Source organism: Lissotriton vulgaris, chromosome 4_1 (assembly GCF_964263255.1).
Source record: "Lissotriton vulgaris chromosome 4_1, aLisVul1.2, whole genome shotgun sequence".
NCBI lineage: Eukaryota > Metazoa > Chordata > Amphibia > Caudata > Salamandridae > Lissotriton > Lissotriton vulgaris.
In genome coordinates, this window is record NC_141691.1 from 150,898,231 (window position 1) to 150,916,749 (window position 18,519).

Consider the following 18,519-nt stretch of genomic DNA (forward strand, 5'->3'; position numbering starts at 1 on the left):
GGCCCCACCCGTTTCTTCGAACGTTCAGCACTGGCGCAGAACGTTCGAAGCAGCCAATGGGTTAAGCACAAATTCCATCGAAAACTGCAGTAAAGAGCATATTTTGGTTCGCATTTTGGCAATTTATGGCTCGGTTTCTATAAGATAGCTTCAGGGCACATTGGACATGTGTATTGCGGATTCCACAAATGTAACAACTGGTGTGGGCTACAAGAAGCATAGATAATAGGCTGGCTGGCTATTCAGAGTTTTAGTTTGGGGGATCCTCTCAACTGCGGGGCAAAGGCAGCAGGTGCAATAACACTGAAGAATTTCACTACCTGACATGACATTTTAAATAGCCTGGGCTCTCACAGTGAACTGTGTGATCATATCCTCTGCTGCTTAGGTGTACTGTGAAAAGAGGAGCCGAATGGTAGTGAGGAAAGGACTGAAGAAAGGGACAAGAGGACAGAACATTAGAGGGAAGGTGGTGAAGGTTGGCCAGGAAAAAAGGGGAGGTAGCAAAAAAGGAATGAGAGAAGGGACGGAGGAGGTAAGGGGAGAAGAGAAAGAAGGGAAGGAAAATATATGATGGTATCTAAGGAATGATGGGAATAAAGGTGTGGAAGAAAATTGAGAAGAATGCATAGCAAGGAAGTATGGGACGGATGGTATCAAGGAAATTAAGGAAGAAGGAATTAAATGAAATTAAAGAAGAGAATGGGAGGACAGCTTTGAATTGAATTCTATCGAGTGCAGTAGCAAAACTGCCTACTTAAAAATGTGGTCGAAAATACTGCCTTTCTGTCCCGACCAGCTAATGCCTCCTTTCGGCAAAACCCCAGAGCGCTTAGAAACACACGAAGCACCAGAATGTAACGCGCCATTAAAACAAACTTCCTGGTGAAGAAAGTTTGATGCTTCGCTAATATTATTATCTACGTTTGATCTTTGCTGCTGGAGGATGGGGAATTCGATGTGTTGGGGATCACGGAGACGTGGTTGGAGGACTCCTCGCTACCGGATCTGGTGGCTGCCCTACCGGCAAGCTTCTCGGTCCTACATCGCAATAGAGCGGGAGAGAAAAGAGGCAGAGGGGTGGCACTTTTCTTTGCTGACCGTATGCGTGGAGAAACAATCTTGGCCGAGGATATAGGCGGGGCGGAGGTTCTAGGTGTTAAACTTAGACTGGGGACAGATTGCTTAACTGTCCTGGTAGTTTACCGTCCTCCCTGGGCCATGCCGGAGTTCCCGGATTTATTTTTGAAACTTGTGCAGGACATGCGCTCGAGGTTTGATAATTTGGTCATCCTGGGAGACTTCAATTATCATTGGGAACTTACCCCAAGAGAAGGGCAGGCTAGCCACATTGACGAGGCATTATCCTCGCTAGGTTTAACCCAGCAAGTAAGGCGACCGACACATGTGAAAGGTCACATGCTTGACTTAGTATGGACGTCAATGCCGGTACAGGGACCGACGACCTCACAACCGTGTGTCTGGTCGGACCATCACTTACTGAAGGGAAACCTCCTGTTGAACTTACATAAAACGAAACCGGCTGAAGGCCAGAGGCTGGTGAGGAAATGGAAGAACATCAATGGAGGAAAGATGGTGGCACATCTTCTAGCGAATTCTTCTCAGACCCGTTTATTTGACAATCCTGATGCCCTCTGTAGTAACCTAGAGGAGAGACTTCGAAGTGCGGTCGACCATGTGGCGCCAGCACGCAGGGTCAATCTAGTAAATAGAGGCCGGAGGTCCCCTTGGTACAACGACTCTCTAAGGGAGAAAAAGAGAGCCTTGCGCAAGACGGAGAGAGCTTGGCGCAAAGCCTATGATACTAAGGCGAGAAGTATCTATATGCTTGAATTAGCGAATTATAAGCGGGCAATAATAGCTAGGAAGGCGGACTTCTATGAGGAAAGGATCACCACAGCTATAGATCCTCAAAAGGAAATCTTCCGAGTCCTAAATGAACTCAAGAAAGTAAAAGTACAAAGGCCGGAGTTCACTTTAGAGGACTGCCAGAGATTTCAGAACTTCTTCACCAGCAAAATTACAGATCTTACTTCGGAAATTGCATGCACTCCCATACATGCTTGCCCCCCACTGACCACGTCGGCTAAAAAGCTGGTGGATAGACCTCTGGATTTCCTTCCTCTCATTACGAAAGAGGAACTGGCCCTGCTCATTGGGAGAGTTAAGTCTGGCTCCCAGGCTGACCCTTGTCCCCCTGATGTCTTCAAACTGGCTATGCCAGGAATAGAAGAGGAGGTGCTGAATCTTTTGAACTCATCTTTAGCATCAGGAAAGGTTCCCACTGCCTTTAAGGAAGCAAGGTTGATCCCTCTGCTAAAAAAGCCTGGGGCAGATGTGAAATGCCTAAAAAATTTTAGGCCTATTTCCCAGATCCCTTTCCTGGCCAAAGTGCTGGAACAGCATGTTTTGGCCGACCTTTCTGACCATCTAGAAAGGAACGGTTTGTTGGAACCAAACCAATCGGGGTTCCGTGCAAATCACAGCACGGAACTGGTCATGCTGTCCATCATAGATGAGCTCCGGAATAGGGCAGACAAGAAGATACCCGGCGCCCTGGTGCTGTTAGACCTCTCCGCGGCGTTTGACACCGTTTGTCACAAACAACTCCTGTCGCGGATGAGGGACTTCGGCATCCAGGGCACAGCCCACGCCTGGTTTGCCTCTTTTCTACAAGGGAGGACACAAAGAGTTCAGCTGGGAGAATTGCTCTCTACTGCAACACCAATCTCTTGTGGAGCGCCACAGGGGTCAGCTTTGTCGCCCCTGTTATTCAATATATATCTCAAACCATTGATTGCACTCCTGAATCAAATGGATTGTCAGGTATACAACTATGCGGACGACACCCAAATCATTATCCAAATGGATAATACGCCTGGGGCGCCAGCAAATCTGCAAACCATCTTGAAGCATACAGCTAATTGGATGTCGCTGAACTCCCTAAAAATTAATCCGGACAAGACGGAAGTTCTACCTATTACCATCGCTGGCAATCCATGGCATGATGGATTCTGGCCGAGGGAACTTGGACCGCCTCCGGAGCCGGCAGTGGCTGTAAAAAGCCTAGGCATCTATGTGGATGACAAGCTTTCCATGCGGAAACAAGTTACCACGGTGGTAGGAACTTGTGTTGGCCTGCTTCGTCAACTTAGAAAAATTGCGCCATTACTGTCCCATTCCACACTGAGACGGGCGGTTTCCGCTATGATCCTTGCAAGACTGGACTACGGCAACTCGCTCTATCTGGGTTTACCCCAAAAACTCCTAGACAAACTTCAGATGGTGATGAATGATGCCGCTAGGCTCATTCATAAGAAACCCAGGAGCACGCATGTGTCCCCACTTATGCGTGAGCTACATTGGCTCCCAGTAAGGCAGAGGGTGCTCTTCAAAGGGTTATGCATTGCACATAAATCTCTTTATGGTAAGGCACCAAGATACATTAAGACCCGCCTGATTCCATACAAACCTGCAAGGGTGCTAAGATCTGCTGAGGCAACTCTTCTCATGCAACCTCGTTTCAGATTGGCGACAGTGGGCGGTCGTGCCATCTCGAACACCCTCCCAGCGGCTTGGAATAGTCTACCGGCGGACCTGCGCAAAGAATCTAATTTGCTGTCCTTTCGGAAGAGGTTGAAGACTGTTCTTTTCCAGAAGGCCTGGGGAGGGCTATACATTTCTGGGAAGTGTCTTTTTGGTTTCCTGCGGTGCTTACTGGACAAGCGCTTAGAGACCCCTGGGTTATAGAGCGCTATACAAATCGAAAGAAATAAAATAAAAATAAAATAAATCTTTGTTATGGAGTGTATACTTTGAGGCATTTACCACTGCTATGGACAAACGGCAATGTCCGAAACCCAGTGTGACCTTTCGACCTGGCAGTAAATACCATGACAAGTGCAAAGTTAATTTTAGTAGTACAAGGAAATCAGACTAGCCTGCAGGACAGACTGTACTCATGCATTAAAACCGGACCCTATGCCCGGCACCACCTCTGCTTATGACCCCTCAGCAGTGGCTCTAAAGTGCCTTGATGTCCCTCCAAAGACCCCAGAACGAGTAGGGAACTCAAAGTAGAAGTTTGCTTTCTGCTTTACTGACGTTTTTTGTCGGTCTTGAGGGAGCAGGTGGATTGTAAGGATAATGTTGGTCTTCAGTATTAAAAATGCTATGATTTTGATCCCTGAATGTGTCGTGTTACTGGATCAAAGTTGGATCGTGGTCAATTTTATGGCTTGGAAGTTGCATTCTTAATGCAGAACTGTTGAGTTTTCAGTTGCCGGCGTGGAGGATGCCCTCGAATGTCTAGAAATATTCACAAAATTCTGCAGAGGATGAATATGATCTAACTGATATTTCGCAAAACACAAAGAAAAGGGACATAGTGTCTATATTTAAACAATAAAAGATTCCCTTTTCATCGGGTTTTTAGAAACCGGTAGTAGTGGGGACCCACCTATCGACTAAAGGCCACTAATGTAAAATTCACCGAAACGCTGCGTCGACAAACCATATTTTTTGGGGCATAGACCGCTCGAAGGAATATGTTTTACTTATTATGTTTTCAACATGTGAAATGTGGTGTAATTTTGATTCTTTGTTTAACTACGATCTGCAGGGTAGGATATTTTATGTATTAGGTGATTGTGAATATTTATTTTCTATATAAGATTCAAACTGTTTACATAAGCACTTTATACTATTTGACCTTTGTATTGATGTTGCAAAGTCATCATGTGCCCTGGGCAACCCCCAACTTTTTGCTGACCAATACTGGTGGTAACTGGTTTTGACTTGACCCTGGGCTCTGCCTAACCAGGCCCAGGGCCAGTGCTATGTTGAAAGAGACACATTAGAATACAGTTAAGACACCTACATACACTAGGGTACACAATGGTATGGTGGGGTACCCCTGTGATTTGCATGACCTTCCCCTATAGGCGCCCAATATATAATAGGGCAGGGGGATTGAAAGTACCTAGAAGTCCCTAGTACCCTGGGGCAGGTCAGTTTAAAGGCCAGCAGCCTTTTCTGCACTTGCATGAAGCCTGAGGTCAGTTTAAAAACAGCCTTGGATGCCAGGACTGCTTTTAAAAAGTAAATTGTGCTCAAACTCGACTTTGGTGTTTGGGGCACTTAAAAATGGATAACCTACAATGTTTTGGCATATTAGGGACCCCCAGGATCTCCCCTAGGTATCCCTGGGGAGGGGACGGATATTTATAAGGTACTCTCTTATAAAATGAGCTTTTATATGCCTGGGTAAAGTGAAATTTCACATTTTACTCCCCACATTGTGGTAAAGTGCTGCTCAAATTCGACTTTGATGCTAGGAGCACTGTAAAGGGAGAATCTGCAATATTTCTACAGATTCAGACCCCCTAAAGTCTCCCTTAGTTGCACATGGGGTGGGGCTCCTGTAGATATAAGGCAAGTACTTATAATATGTTTTTGTAAGTCCCGGTGCTGGAAAAATTGCCCAAGTCATGTTTACCATTGCAAATCCCCTGTTACATAGGGTAACATGGTAGAAAGTTATTGATGAATAACTATTGATGAAATAAAAACGCCATTCAAAGACTTGCCAGATTAAAGAAGGTATGAGCAGATGTAGGGAGGAGAGTCTAAGTAAATTAGCCATCCTAGTGGTGTGTTTAGCCAGCTCTTGCCTCCTTGCTGGAAAATCAGCCATTATGGATTTGGAAGATTTGATGCACTCTGGGACAAAATAATGCCACACGCTACAGGATGCGGTCATAACTTTGAGGAGTTACCCTGCTCCAATTGGTCAGAAGTGACCTCCTGCATGATCCAGATCTGCTGCTTGAGACTTACTGAAGCAAGAAGTACCCTGTTGAGTAGTTTTGCTGTGCAAAGATTTCTAAGGCCTGTCCTCTGAAGACTCCACCATCTGAAACTACAGCCCTGGGGATTATCTTACTGGAAAATAACTAAAGAGTGGACTCCCTGAAAGCCACAGTTAGAAGAGCTCATCTGGAACATCACCAACTAAATCTACACCTTTGAGAAACATCAGTGGATTTGTAAGGATTTTGTACCAGTGGATTGTGGGAACTGACGTCCTCAACTTTCAAGGACCATCTTGGAGTTTCCAGACCCTTGGAGTGAGTTTGAGACACTTTGGACCCCTTGAGGAACTTCAGGAAGAAGTTCAAGAAGTTTGGAGAACTTTAGACCAAATTTGAAAAAAAGCTCCATAGAGGGACCGACTCAACCTGGGTAGCCAGGCCACCTGCCTTCAACCGCGAGTCGGCCAACCCAACAAGGTTCGTCCCGCTAAAAGCTCCATAGCTCCAACTTCCAGAGATTGACCGGTACTAGAGAAAATCTGAAGCCGGTGAACCCTCACCGAATCCGGCTACATGAGGCTTATTGGAAGACCCCGTGAGAAAAAGCTCCAGAAAAGTTTTGAAGTCCACTCGTAGAAAAGATGACCGGGAGCAACCGTGAGAGCCAAGCCACCTGGATTCCTGGGTTGTCACGCTGAAGCGATCTTGAAATATTTTCTACGCCTGCTCCAGGGAAGTTGACCAGGACCTCGTCACAAGTCAAGCCGGCGAACCCTCACCGAATCTGAATTGGCTGGGAGCTTCAAGAGTCCTCTAGGAGAAAAGCTCCGGAAAAGTTAAGTGTGACGGTAGAAACTGAGACGTCGACCTGCCGCGAGCTGTAGCCGCTCAGGGCTCCATCGCGCACGGCCTGAAACTTTCACTTTGGTCCGGTCTATCGCAAGCAGGTATCACAATATGGTGCTACAATCTTCTAAGTGCTATATTTTATTAAATCCTACATTGGATTTTTGTCGTTTTGGTGTCATTTTAAAGATACAAATATTTCCTATTTTCATAAATTGGTGTTGGATTTTTATTATGTGTTGTCTCAATTATTTCCAAAAATTCGTTTTTTAAATGCTTTACATACCTGTCTTTGAAGTTAAGCCTGTCTGCTCGCAGCCACGTTACCAAGGGTTGAGCATTGAAATCATTTTCTAAGACCTATGCTGAGTCATGTCATATGTTAATGGCCTTATTGCCAGCAGACCTATATTTGCCCCTCCCAATAATCCACTTTCCAACAATTGAATACAATTGTGATTCACTGCAAACTGTTTTTCTACCTAATTTTTAAGTGATATAAAAATAGATTCACAAATATGTACTTGTGTATAAAATTGTCTTATTGTGTCCAATGACTTTTCAAGCTTTTGAATGAGAACGTTTTTTAATTTTACGTTTGTATGGTATTCATCTTCTAATTCATGCTTGTTATTTTCATATGATTATGGAGGCAAATTGTTTTTCAATCCCTAAGTATTTTTGCATTAGTGGCCTTTAGTTGATAGGTGGGTCCCCACTAACTAATATTTCGACATTTTAGGCTAAAAGACGTATTTCTGGATGGTTGTACACATCTGGATGGTTGTAGAACTTCTCCTCGGTTCATCCTGTGTCTATAAGTCAGACCAGACACATAGCAAGGGTCCGGACCGTAGTAGTTTTGAAACTAATACTCGTGAGAAACTTGTGACAGGTTATGTTTTCCTTCTTGGTCCAAGCCATTGATAAGTGCCCTCCTTGCTGTCAGTTTGAGTGTTGAATGCTTTATTGACCTCCTCGAATACGTGAAAAAGGCATTTACTGACCATGTCAGAGAAAGAAGCAAGATGCAATAGCTTATCAATAATACTTGAATAAGCGGGTTATAATGCCGTGTGAGCTGTTTCTAAGATTTCTTCCCAAAAAAGAGGATGTGAAAGATGGCCTTTTGAATTGACACTTAATCGATCTTAAACAACTAAGGACTCATGCACTTTGTCGTAGGTTTTATAAATAGGCATCAAGGCAACAAAGTGATAAATGGAGTGCTTTAATAAATCTCTTCCACTGGCAGACGCTAAGGGCCTCTTTTTAAGGTCGGTCATAAGTGACGGTCAATACTATGTCAGATATCCAATGTGCTTCCAAGCCTTCTTGGTCTCACCTGTTAACGTATCAGACAGACAGGCATTTTCCACCCACTGTTCTATTCTTGACAGACCAGCCAAATGCAAATGGGAACACAAGCAAAACTGTAGCAGTTTCCCCTAGGTAGGCCTCATCAGCTAGGTACATCTTGGGTCACGTAGCACAGTGACGATAGGCCTGCGTCTGAGCACCCCCTTTGCACTTAAGGTATCTAATGGAAAAACCACCAAAGTGATGGAAGGAAAGCCAGATCATCATTTTGTCACCCACTGTGCTACTATAGAAAGAGACACCAGCCCTTTTCAAATTAGTCTTTACCCTTCTCCAGTGAAAGTTATGGCCCTAGATTAATTCCTGCATTCCTTTCATCACTTTTTTTGATTGTTGCAGTATTCTATATAAGCAGCATTTTGTGTTAAATCGGTGTATATTGTCCTACAATGCAGTGAATACCTACCTACAGCGATGGCATAAGGAGGGAAAATCTGTTTGTGTCTCATCCCAAAAAAAACGTATCAACCATCGTAATATACCCCATCAGGAAGCCCTTCTCTCGCCCACACCACCCACTGTCAAGAACTTCCTTTGGTACCAGCTTTCTCAGGGTGGTGGGATCAGGGATTTGTAATGGAACATCATAGCACTGTTTAGTGCACGAAGAAGCACTTGTAGCATCAATATGCATGGGACACCCTTTCCTGCATCCTCTACTCATGAACATGCACCAAAGCAGCCACTAGCCACATACAACCCTGAACAAAAATCCTTATTAAATAAAAAGAGATGTATGTCTCCATATCAATGATCTAATCCTTTTACATTTGTGGTGTGTAATTCTTTTGTGTCCCCTGCCTATGTTGCAATTAACAAGCTTTATCTGGTGTCATGTTTAGATAAAGAATGTCAGAGGGACAAAGAGAAGCTGGAGGGTGACCTGGCAGCGCTGCGCAGCACCACTGAGGACCAACGAAGGCACATCGAGATCCGGGATCAGGCACTGAACAATGCACAGGCCAAGGTGGTGAAGCTAGAGGAAGAGGTAGGACCTCTGCTGTTGCCCGCAGACTAGCATTGCCAATGCGGTTAAGAGCCCTTGGGTTGCCAAACCTGCCATCTTGTCAGAGCATTAATGTTCTGTAGTAGTGGATTTCTGTGTATAGTCATAATCTAGTCAATAGTCCCCCCCCCCCCCCCCCCCCCATGTGCGTGGACCCCGGAGCAATCGAAATAGTCTCTTAAGTTGTCTTCTTCTGCTGTCCTGCATAGACACTTAAGAGAAAATCAAAGACAAATAATGCATCCTAAAACTACAAGGCTACACTGGCCAGCACTTCATCTTGAAGTGAAAAAAGGATAGCCAAATAATATTACATTTTATACACTTTGTAAAGTTTCACACCTAGAGAAACTCCCCTTCACAAAAATCCTTTGTCATGATAGAGAGGAAGAGTTGGACAGACCAGCCCCATAGGCTGCCATTATGTGTCTGGAAAAGGGTTTACCGTGCCTTTAAGGAACTCTCCAGAGACCCTCGGTATCCCAGGATGCACAGCCAAAGGCCTTTTACTTTCAGTTCTTTTTTCCGGCTCCTGCTAGCAGGATCCTGGAGTATTGAGCTCTACCTTTTTGGATATATCTTCAATTTTTGGAACTTTTCCAGTGTTTTGAGTGTTTCACTTGACGTCTGGGGTCCTCCTCTTCCAGTTGCTGTGCGTTTTGACCAGTTTTGCCACCTCTATATTGTCGAAATGCCAGCTTTATTCGACAAGTGCCCTGAGAGTGGTAGGAAGAAGGCTAAACCTGACCCCCACAGAGTGTGTATACTCTGTCTTCCTTCTAGCCATGTCCCTGACTCCTGTGATATTTGTCACTCTTTCTCCAGGAGGACCCTGCGTGACAGGGAGAAGATTTGTCTCCAAGGCCTGGAGCAGAGGAGACATCAAGAAACAGATGGGACTTCTGGGCATGGAGGGACTCTATCTTCATCCTCTGCCCGTGCATCGGCCTCTGGGGGGCTTCCCAGTCAAGAAAAGGCCCAGAAAAGGCACCGGCACCGGTCGATGGCTTCGACGTCAGCGTCGAGAGTTATGACTACCATCTGCTCCCCGTCGACCCAGGGCTCTGGGTCGAAGCGACGTCGCCGTTCGGCGTCGAGGGGTAGGACATCGAGACCTCGGACGAGGTCGACGTCTAGGAGTTCACCGGCGTCGACACACCATCGACGTCGTGATGAATCCCGAAGAGGCAGGCGTTTGCCTTGGAGGTGACTCCGCCGTTCGCCGTCAATGTTGATGCGAAGATCGGCGTCGAGGAGAGAAAGATCGCTGTCGAGGCGAAGACACTTGACGTCGGGGAGTTCGTCGACGTCAGGGAGGTCGACGTCGAGAAGAGACATCAAAGAGATCGACGTTGAGGAGAGAAAAGTCGATGTCGAGGGGAGAAAAGTTGATGTCTAAAAGGAAGTCTAGGGCTAGAATGGTGTCTAGTGCCTCTGTGGTGAGCGAGTCACCGGTCGCGTCGGCGCGCTCGCGCTCAGAGAGGTCGGCCTCAAGAGTGTTTTCCCCCAGGCCTGCTCGCAAGAAGAGAAGAGTCCTTAGGTCACCGGAATCTGATTACTCCCGGACCTACTCGCCCTCAAGGCCCAGGATGCCTACTCCTACTCCTCCTCCTCCTCTTCCACAGCTTCCTCCGCCGCCTCCTCCTCCTCCACCGCCTCCACCACCTCCTCCTATGCCACCACTGCCTCGGCCTCCACTACCGAACCCTATGGTTCTGGCACTGCCTGTTCGGCTTCCGCAGCCCCCGGGGCCGGTGGTTCCTGCAAGGCCCAGAAAGCCAAGGTCAAGATCAGAGAGAGGCATTGCTCTCGCAGTGAGCGTTGATCCTCGACAAGGTCACGCCATCGTCGACAGAGGGACAGGTCACGGTCCAGGTATACAGACTTATCCAGTGACAGGAGTGTGGGAGGGCAGGTCGGATATGCAGACGCGGAGGCTGGATATATTTTCCAAGGGTGTTTATTGTTGTATCAGACAATGGTATTTTGGGTTTCACTACTGGAAGAGTCTCTGATTGGGGTCCTTTGCTGCTGGTGAAGGAAGGGATCGGTTCCTGGGATTCCTCGTCTTCAAAGGGTTAATCTGGAGTCCTTCGCCGTGGTTGGGTCCTCCTGGAGGCTCAGAAAGAGAGGAAAAGAAAGACCATGAGTAAGGTGTACTTCTGGTTGTGAGTTAGGGCTACCCTTCACCACACCAATGTGAACTAAGGAATGGCATAAAAACGGAAAAGAACGAAGACCCTATTCTCAGCAATCTATCAAACGATATGGCCACTTGGTTTCGGTGACGCTCGTAGCTTCTGGGTGTGTATATAACATGCAGCAGAGGGGTATCTCTGGACTTAGGATTAGTGAACATGTGTAGGGACTGTTTAGCAGGAACCGGGGTGTTTACAATAAAGCCCGTTTCCTCAACAACCCACCCGCATCCGCCCTCTCTCTCCCTCCTCCCTCCTCCCGTCCCGACTTTGCCCGAACCCAGTCACTCACTTGGCCTGCCGTAACTCTCCTGAGTTACGGCCGCTTAACAACCTCCTCCGAGGGGCACCACCACTCTTCACTCCAGTGGTCCTCCGCTCCGTCGGCTTCTCTGGCGTCGTCGTCCTGGATTCGACTGGCGTCCTCTTCCTGATACTAGTCGGCGTCTCTCGTGTTCTCCTCGATTCTCTTCCGGGTCAGCAACCCTTCTTCCTGGGTGGTGTGCTTTTTCACTGGTTCCGCGGTATTGGTTCCGGGTTTAGTCCCGCCTTCTTCCTGTTTCATGTCCTGCCATAGGAAAACACGAGAAGTGGGTGTAGCTGGCTGACGCAGTGTTCTCCTGTGCAGTGTCAATCGGCGTGCAGGGCGGGCGTCCCCACAGGTATATTAGAAGTATAAAAACGGGTCCCCGGGTCTACCCCCTTACAAGGAGATTTTCTCCCACTTTGTCGGACTCTCCTCTAACAGAGTGTCCCCAATGGATGACATTGTGACGTTCCAAGATGTGCTGCAGAGGGGGGGGCGGGGTGGGGGGGCAGCGAAGTTAGGGATCACATTGACTGTGCCCACCCCTACCACTTCTGTGATCTTAGAAACATTGCAACGCGGGCACCTCTCTCGCCCTTTGGTGCCAGGACTGGAAGAACCGGCCATGGAGCTGTTTCTGACGCTGGCCTCGGTGTAGTCGGCGCCATCGAGACTTCAAAAGAAGTACAGTCCCCCGGATTCTGATCCAGCATTCTTGAGAGCAGATCCTGTACCGGGTTCTGTCGTTGTGACAGCGGCCAAGAAACAGCCCTCTACTGCCCCGTCGTCTACGGTCCCTCCGGACAAGGAGAGCAGACACATGGATTCGGCAGGGAGGAAAGTCTGTAGTACAGCTGCCACTTCGATGAAGGCAGCTAGTGCATCAGCGCTTTTGTGCAGATATGATCGCTCGTTGTGGGAATCCCTGCAACAATTTATTGAGCTCCTCCCAAGAGACAGGAGGGAAGACTTCCAGGAGATTCTGAATGAGGGCATGATGATCTCAAATCAGGTAATCAGTTCTGCGGCAGATGCCTCTCTCCTGGCCGCACATGGGTACTGCCATGGCATTAACCTGAGGCGACATTCCTTGTTGTGCCTTACCTCTCTTAAGCCTGAGGCACAACAGAGGATTGCTAATTTGCCCTTTTCAGGATCCACCCTCTTTGGGGCTCATGCGGACGAGGAGATGGCCCTCATGAAAGCGGAAGTGGAAACGCTGAAGGCTGTAGGTTGGAGAAACCAATGGAGCAGCGGAAGTCGTACTGTCCCTTCCAGAGGCGTTACTCTTCCCAGAGGTATCAACTGGGGCAAGATCGCCAAGCTAGCCAGCAGTCCTCCTCTGCGAATAAGGGCCCGGCCCGGTGTAAGCCCTGAGGAGTTACTTCCCCCTCGTCCGTTACCCGCTCCGGTGGGGGGAAGCATACAGAATTACTTGGCAGAGTGGAAAAAAATTACTCGGGACAAGTGGGTGCTGAAAATTGTTTGCAATGGATACAGTCTTCGATTTGTCAGCCCTCCTTCAGCTATTCCACCGATTCCTTCGCACTACCAGCTGCGAGAACAAAAAGCGTAGGCTGATACCCTGGTAAGAAAAAGGGCGATAGAAGACGCCCCTCTGTCTCAAAGTGGAGAAGTGTGGCTCACTGGTTAGAGCAGGCAGACCCTGAAGCAGAGGTCAGACCCGGGACCAGGGTTCGATTCCCGACGCGGCAGGGTGTTGAGCTCAAATGTCCACGGACTCGATAATTCTCGCTTCGGTGCCTGACCTAATCATGGGTTCACACTATGCAACTCTGGGCATTAAGCTTGCTTAATCTCCACAACGGCCCCCCCGCGGCGGGATGCCTGGCTTTCACCTTGGGGATGCCCTGTAGGGGCTATCTCACAGGGAAAAACCAGGACGGGTTCCCAAGGCAAGCGCGGAGATACCCCTTCGGGGGTCGATTCTGGCGCTATATAAGAAATGCAATAACAATAATAATAAAGAGGAAAGGGTCTATACTCACGGATCTTTCTGGTACGCAAAAAGGACAAGAACAAGTTCAGGCCCTTTCTGGATTTGCAACAAGCAAACAAGTGGATTTGCAGGGAGAAATTTTGCATGCTGTCCTTGCACCAGATTTATCCTTGGCTGCAGCGAGGAGACTGGCTTTGCGCAATAGATCTACAGGATGCGTACTTCCATGGGCCCATTGCACGGAAAAACCGAAAGTTCCTGTGACTCCTAGTTGGCACCAATCACTATCAGTACACCGTACTACCGTTTGGACTGAAGTCTGCACCCAGGACTTTCTCAAAATGCATGGCAGTGGTGGCAGCGCACCTGAGAAAGAACAAGGTGTTTTGCTGGACGACTGGTTGATCAAAGCCTCCACCTTCCAGGAAGCGCAATTGCATTTCAACAGGACGGCCGTTCTGTTGAATCAGCTGGGTTTGCACATCAACATGTCCAAGTCCGTTCCGACCCCTGTTCAGTACATGCAGTACTTGGGAGCCTCCATCAATACTATCAGAGCAAGCGTGTCTCCTTCGGAGGAGCGACGCTTATCAATCCTTCGGGAGGCTCGGGCTCTTCTGTCGGTTCCATCAACGACAGTAAGGACGGTGTCTTTTCTTCTGGGTCGATGGCCTCTTGCATCTTCCTAACACCACATGCACGCCTTCACATGAGACTGCTGCAGGAGTGTTTGGAGGATCAATGGGACCAGAAACGAGGGAGCTTGGACGACAGGATCCAACTGTCTGTACACGCTCAACAGTCTCTGAGATGGTGGTGTTCGGCAGAGAATCTCCTCAGGGGGGTCCCTTTCCACAAGGACATTCCCACACAGACTATTGTGACGGATGCGTCTCTCCACGGCTGGGGAGCGCATTCAGACCATCTTCAGATCCAGGGAACGTGGTCCCAGGTGGAATCCACGTACCGCATCAACTTTCTGGAACTCAGGGCTGTTCATTTGGTGCTGAAAGCCTTTCATCCGTCCTTCCAGACCAACTCCTTGCTTGTACAGACGAACAATATGACCACAATGTATTACCTCCACAAGCAGGGGGGCTAGAGATCGCGCACACTGTCTCAAGAAGCGCAGGCGATCTGGCACTGGCTATTAGCCAGAGGACTGACGATAACGGTGACCCACCTACCAGGTGTGCAGAATGCTCAGGCAGACGCACTCAGCAGGCTCGTTCCGGAGAACCACAAGTGGGTCTTAAACGAGGAGGTGCTAGGAAACATCTTCGAAAGATGGGGCACTCCAGACATAGATCTGTTCGCCACCGCCGAAAACAGCAAATGCAGAGATTTCGCTTCCAGGTTTTACCAACCGGGGACTCTGGGGAATGCGCTATGGATCAGCTGGTTGAACAGCTTTCTGTACGCTTTTCCACCCATTCCCATGATTCCGGCAGTGCTCACAGCTTATACAGTGTTTCATGCTTCTAAGGTTGTCATGAGGACTCACCCTAAGTTCCTGCCTGAAAGTGATTTCTGATTTTCATGTCAATCAGACGATAACTTAACCTACGTTCTTTCAACATCCTTCCTCTCTGGCAGAGAGGTCTCTTCATTCCCTGGATGTAAGAAGGGTGTTGAAGTTCTACTTAGATAAGACTAAGGACATTCGTAGGTCAGACCAATTGTTTGTCAATTATGGTTCGGTCAGGACTGGTTTTGCAACCTCCAAACAGTCCATTTCTAGATGGAAAGTGTCCTGTATCCAGTTTTGTTACCAAAAGGCTAATAAGACCTTAGGGGGCAAGCCTAAGACCCATTCTACCAGGGGTAAAGCAGCTACAACGGCTTTGCTACATAATGTTCCCACCCACGCACTCAACACCGGACGAGACCACCCCTGCTACCGGGCCACCCCGAAGCGCACCCAGGGGGCCCTTCGCCTGCCGGAACTGCAGCTTCACCAGCATTCGGCCCGCCAAACCATCAACCAGAGAACCCAACCACCTCCGCTGCATCCTTCTCAACACCCGCTCCGCTCGCAAGCACGCCATAGAACTCTGGGACCTCCTAGACTCCACCGCTCTGGAGGTCGCCTTCCTGGCTGAACGCCACCTCAGCACCAGACATCGCCATAGCCAACCCACAGGGCTACAAGATCTCCCGCAGAGACCGCACCAACAGAGTTGGAGCGGGAATCGCCATCATCCACAAGGACACCCTCAGAGTCTTGACCAACACCGACGACACCCTCACACTTCCATGATCTTCCATGATGCACTTCCAGATCCACATCGACCCCAACACCACCCTCCGAGGAACACTAGTCTACAGACCACCCGGACCATGACCACAGTTCTGCGACACCATCCCCGACCTCGTCAGCACCCATGCCCTCGCTTCCACGGACTACATCATCCTCGGGGACCTGAACTTCCACCTCGAGAACAACAACGAAGCCAACTCCACCGCCCTGATCGACAATCTCGCCAACCTCGGACTCAAACAGCTCGTGACGACACACACCCACGCCGCTGGACACGCGCTGGACCCCATCTTCTCCACAAGCCCCCACATCTCCTTCAACCACACCACCAACCCCCACTGGACCGACCACAGATGCGTCCACTTCACTTTCAGGAAACCCACACCACACCACCTCACCCAACAGCTACCACGTCGCTGCTGGGGCAAGATCACCATGGACCAACTGACTACCATCCTCGCCCTGAGACCACCCACTGACCCCACCGACCCAGACACCGCCGCGATCAACCTCAAACAATGGATCAACGACTCCGCCAGCACCCTCGCCCCTCTCAAGACCTCCACAACCAACCACACCAACAAGAAAGCCGCCTGGTTCACAAAGACCTCCGGATCTCCAAGCGCACTTGTCGGAAGCTGGAGAAGAAATGGCTCCACGACGGAACACCAGACAGCCACACAGCCCACTAAAGCGCCACCCGCAGACACCACGAACTCATCAGGACTGCCAAGAGGACCGCTTAGACAACGCCCACAACCCCAAAGAGCTCTTCAGCATCGGGAAAGAACTCTCCCAACCCCAGCTCCAACAGCAACGACATCTCACCATCGCAAGACTTGTGCCACTCCTTTGCCACCTTCTTTCACCGCAAGATCGCCGACCTGCATGACAGCTTCAACTCCGACACCCCCGCACCTTCCACCGAGACCACCACCCCTGCGATCACCAGCCGCCTGACCGCCTGGTCCCACATCAGCGACGAAGACACCATCAAAACCATGAACTCCATCCACTTCGGATCCCCATCCGACCCCTGCCCTCACCACATCTTCAACAAAGCCAGCACAACCATCGCACCCCACCTCCGGAAAACAATCAACAGCTCCTTCGAGACAGCAACCTTCCCGGAAAGCTGGAAGCACACCGAGATCAACGCCCTTCTGAAGAAGCTCGAGGCGGACCCCAAAGACCTCAAGAACTTCCGGCCCATCTCCCTGCTCCCGTTCCCGGCAAAAGTGACAGAGAAGATTGTCAACAAACAGCTGACCCGCTACCTCGAAGACAACATCATCCTGGACGCTTCCCAATCCGGTTTTCGCAGCAACCATAGCACCGAGACCGCCCTCATCGCCGCCACTGATGACATCAGGATCCTGATGGACAAAGGAGAAACAGCCGCCCTCATCCTCCTGGACCTATCAGCAGCCTTTGACACGGTCTGCTACGAACCCTATCAGCACGCCTTCACGACGCCGGAATTCAAGAGAAGACCCTGGCCTGGACCACATCCTTCCTCTTCGGCAGAACCCAGAGCGTCTGCCTCCCACCCTTCCGTTCAAAAACCACCGAGATCATCTGCGGCGTCTCACAGGGATCCTCCCTCAGCCCGACACTGTTCAAAATCTACATGGCACCGCTCGCCCACGTCGCATGACAACATAACCTCAACATCATCTCCTACGCCGACGATCATATCCCTCACCGAAGATCCCCACACCGCCAAAGCCAACCTCCTCAGAGGAATGAAGGCCGTAGCCGACTGGATAAAGGACAGCAGACTGAAGCTGAACTCAGACAAGACGGAGGTCCTCATTCTCGGACCCACCCCATCAGCTTGGGACGACTCTTGGTGGCCCACATCGCTAGGCGCAGCCCCGGAACCCACAGACCACGCACGCAACCTGGGGGTCATCCTTGACTCCACCCTTTCCATGACCAGACAAGTCAACGCCGTCTCCGCGTCCTGCTTCAACACCCTCCGAATGCTCCGCAGGATCTTCAAATGGATCCCCCCTACACGAGAAAAACCGTCACCCACGCCCTCGTCACCAGCAGACTCTACAATGGGAACGCCCTCTACTCAGGAACAACAACCAAGCTCCTGAGACGACAACAACGAATCCAGAACGCCTCGGCACGACTGATCCTCGACGTTCCCCGCTGCAGCCACATCACACCCCACCTGAGAGGCCTGCACTGGCTCCCCGTCAACAAGAGGATCACCTTGAAGCTCCTCATCCACGCACACAAGGCACTACAGAACACCGGACTTACATACCTCAACAACCGACTCAGCTTCCACACCCCCACCCGAAGCCTCCGCTCAGCCAATCTCGCCCTCGCCACAGTTCCTCGCATCCGGAAAGCCACCGCAGGCGGCAGATCCTTCTCCTACCTCGCCGCCAGGACGTGGAACAATCTCCCCACCAGCCTACGACAGACCCAGGATCTGCTGGCCTTCAGAAGACTTCTCAAGACCTGGCTCTTCAATCAGTAGCAGCCCCCTCCCCGGTTGTTCTGTGCCACTCTTGAGTTGGAGTTAGCAGGAGATTCACAGCTCATATGCACCGCATAAAAATGAACTGGCCATAGTACTTGTATAACTCTATCAGGAGATGTGTTCCTAGACTGTAAGTAAGGTAGGGCAGAAGGTTGAGCAGTATTTGCAGAGCTGATGGGGAGCTTGAAGGTTATGGGTGTTGTGTGTACATGTTTGCTTGTCCGT

General features: G+C 49.5%; 1 protein-coding gene across 1 annotated transcript in view; it reads left to right on the forward strand.

Moving 5' to 3' along the window:
- The window catches only part of AMOT (angiomotin), a 240,953-nt gene that overhangs the window by 133,680 nt on the left and 88,754 nt on the right, over positions 1 to 18,519 (forward strand). The window contains exon 7 of the mRNA XM_086918416.1: positions 8,903 to 9,048. Coding sequence (XP_086774542.1) covers positions 8,903 to 9,048 — 146 coding nt within the window. The remainder of the gene's footprint in view (positions 1 to 8,902; positions 9,049 to 18,519) is intronic.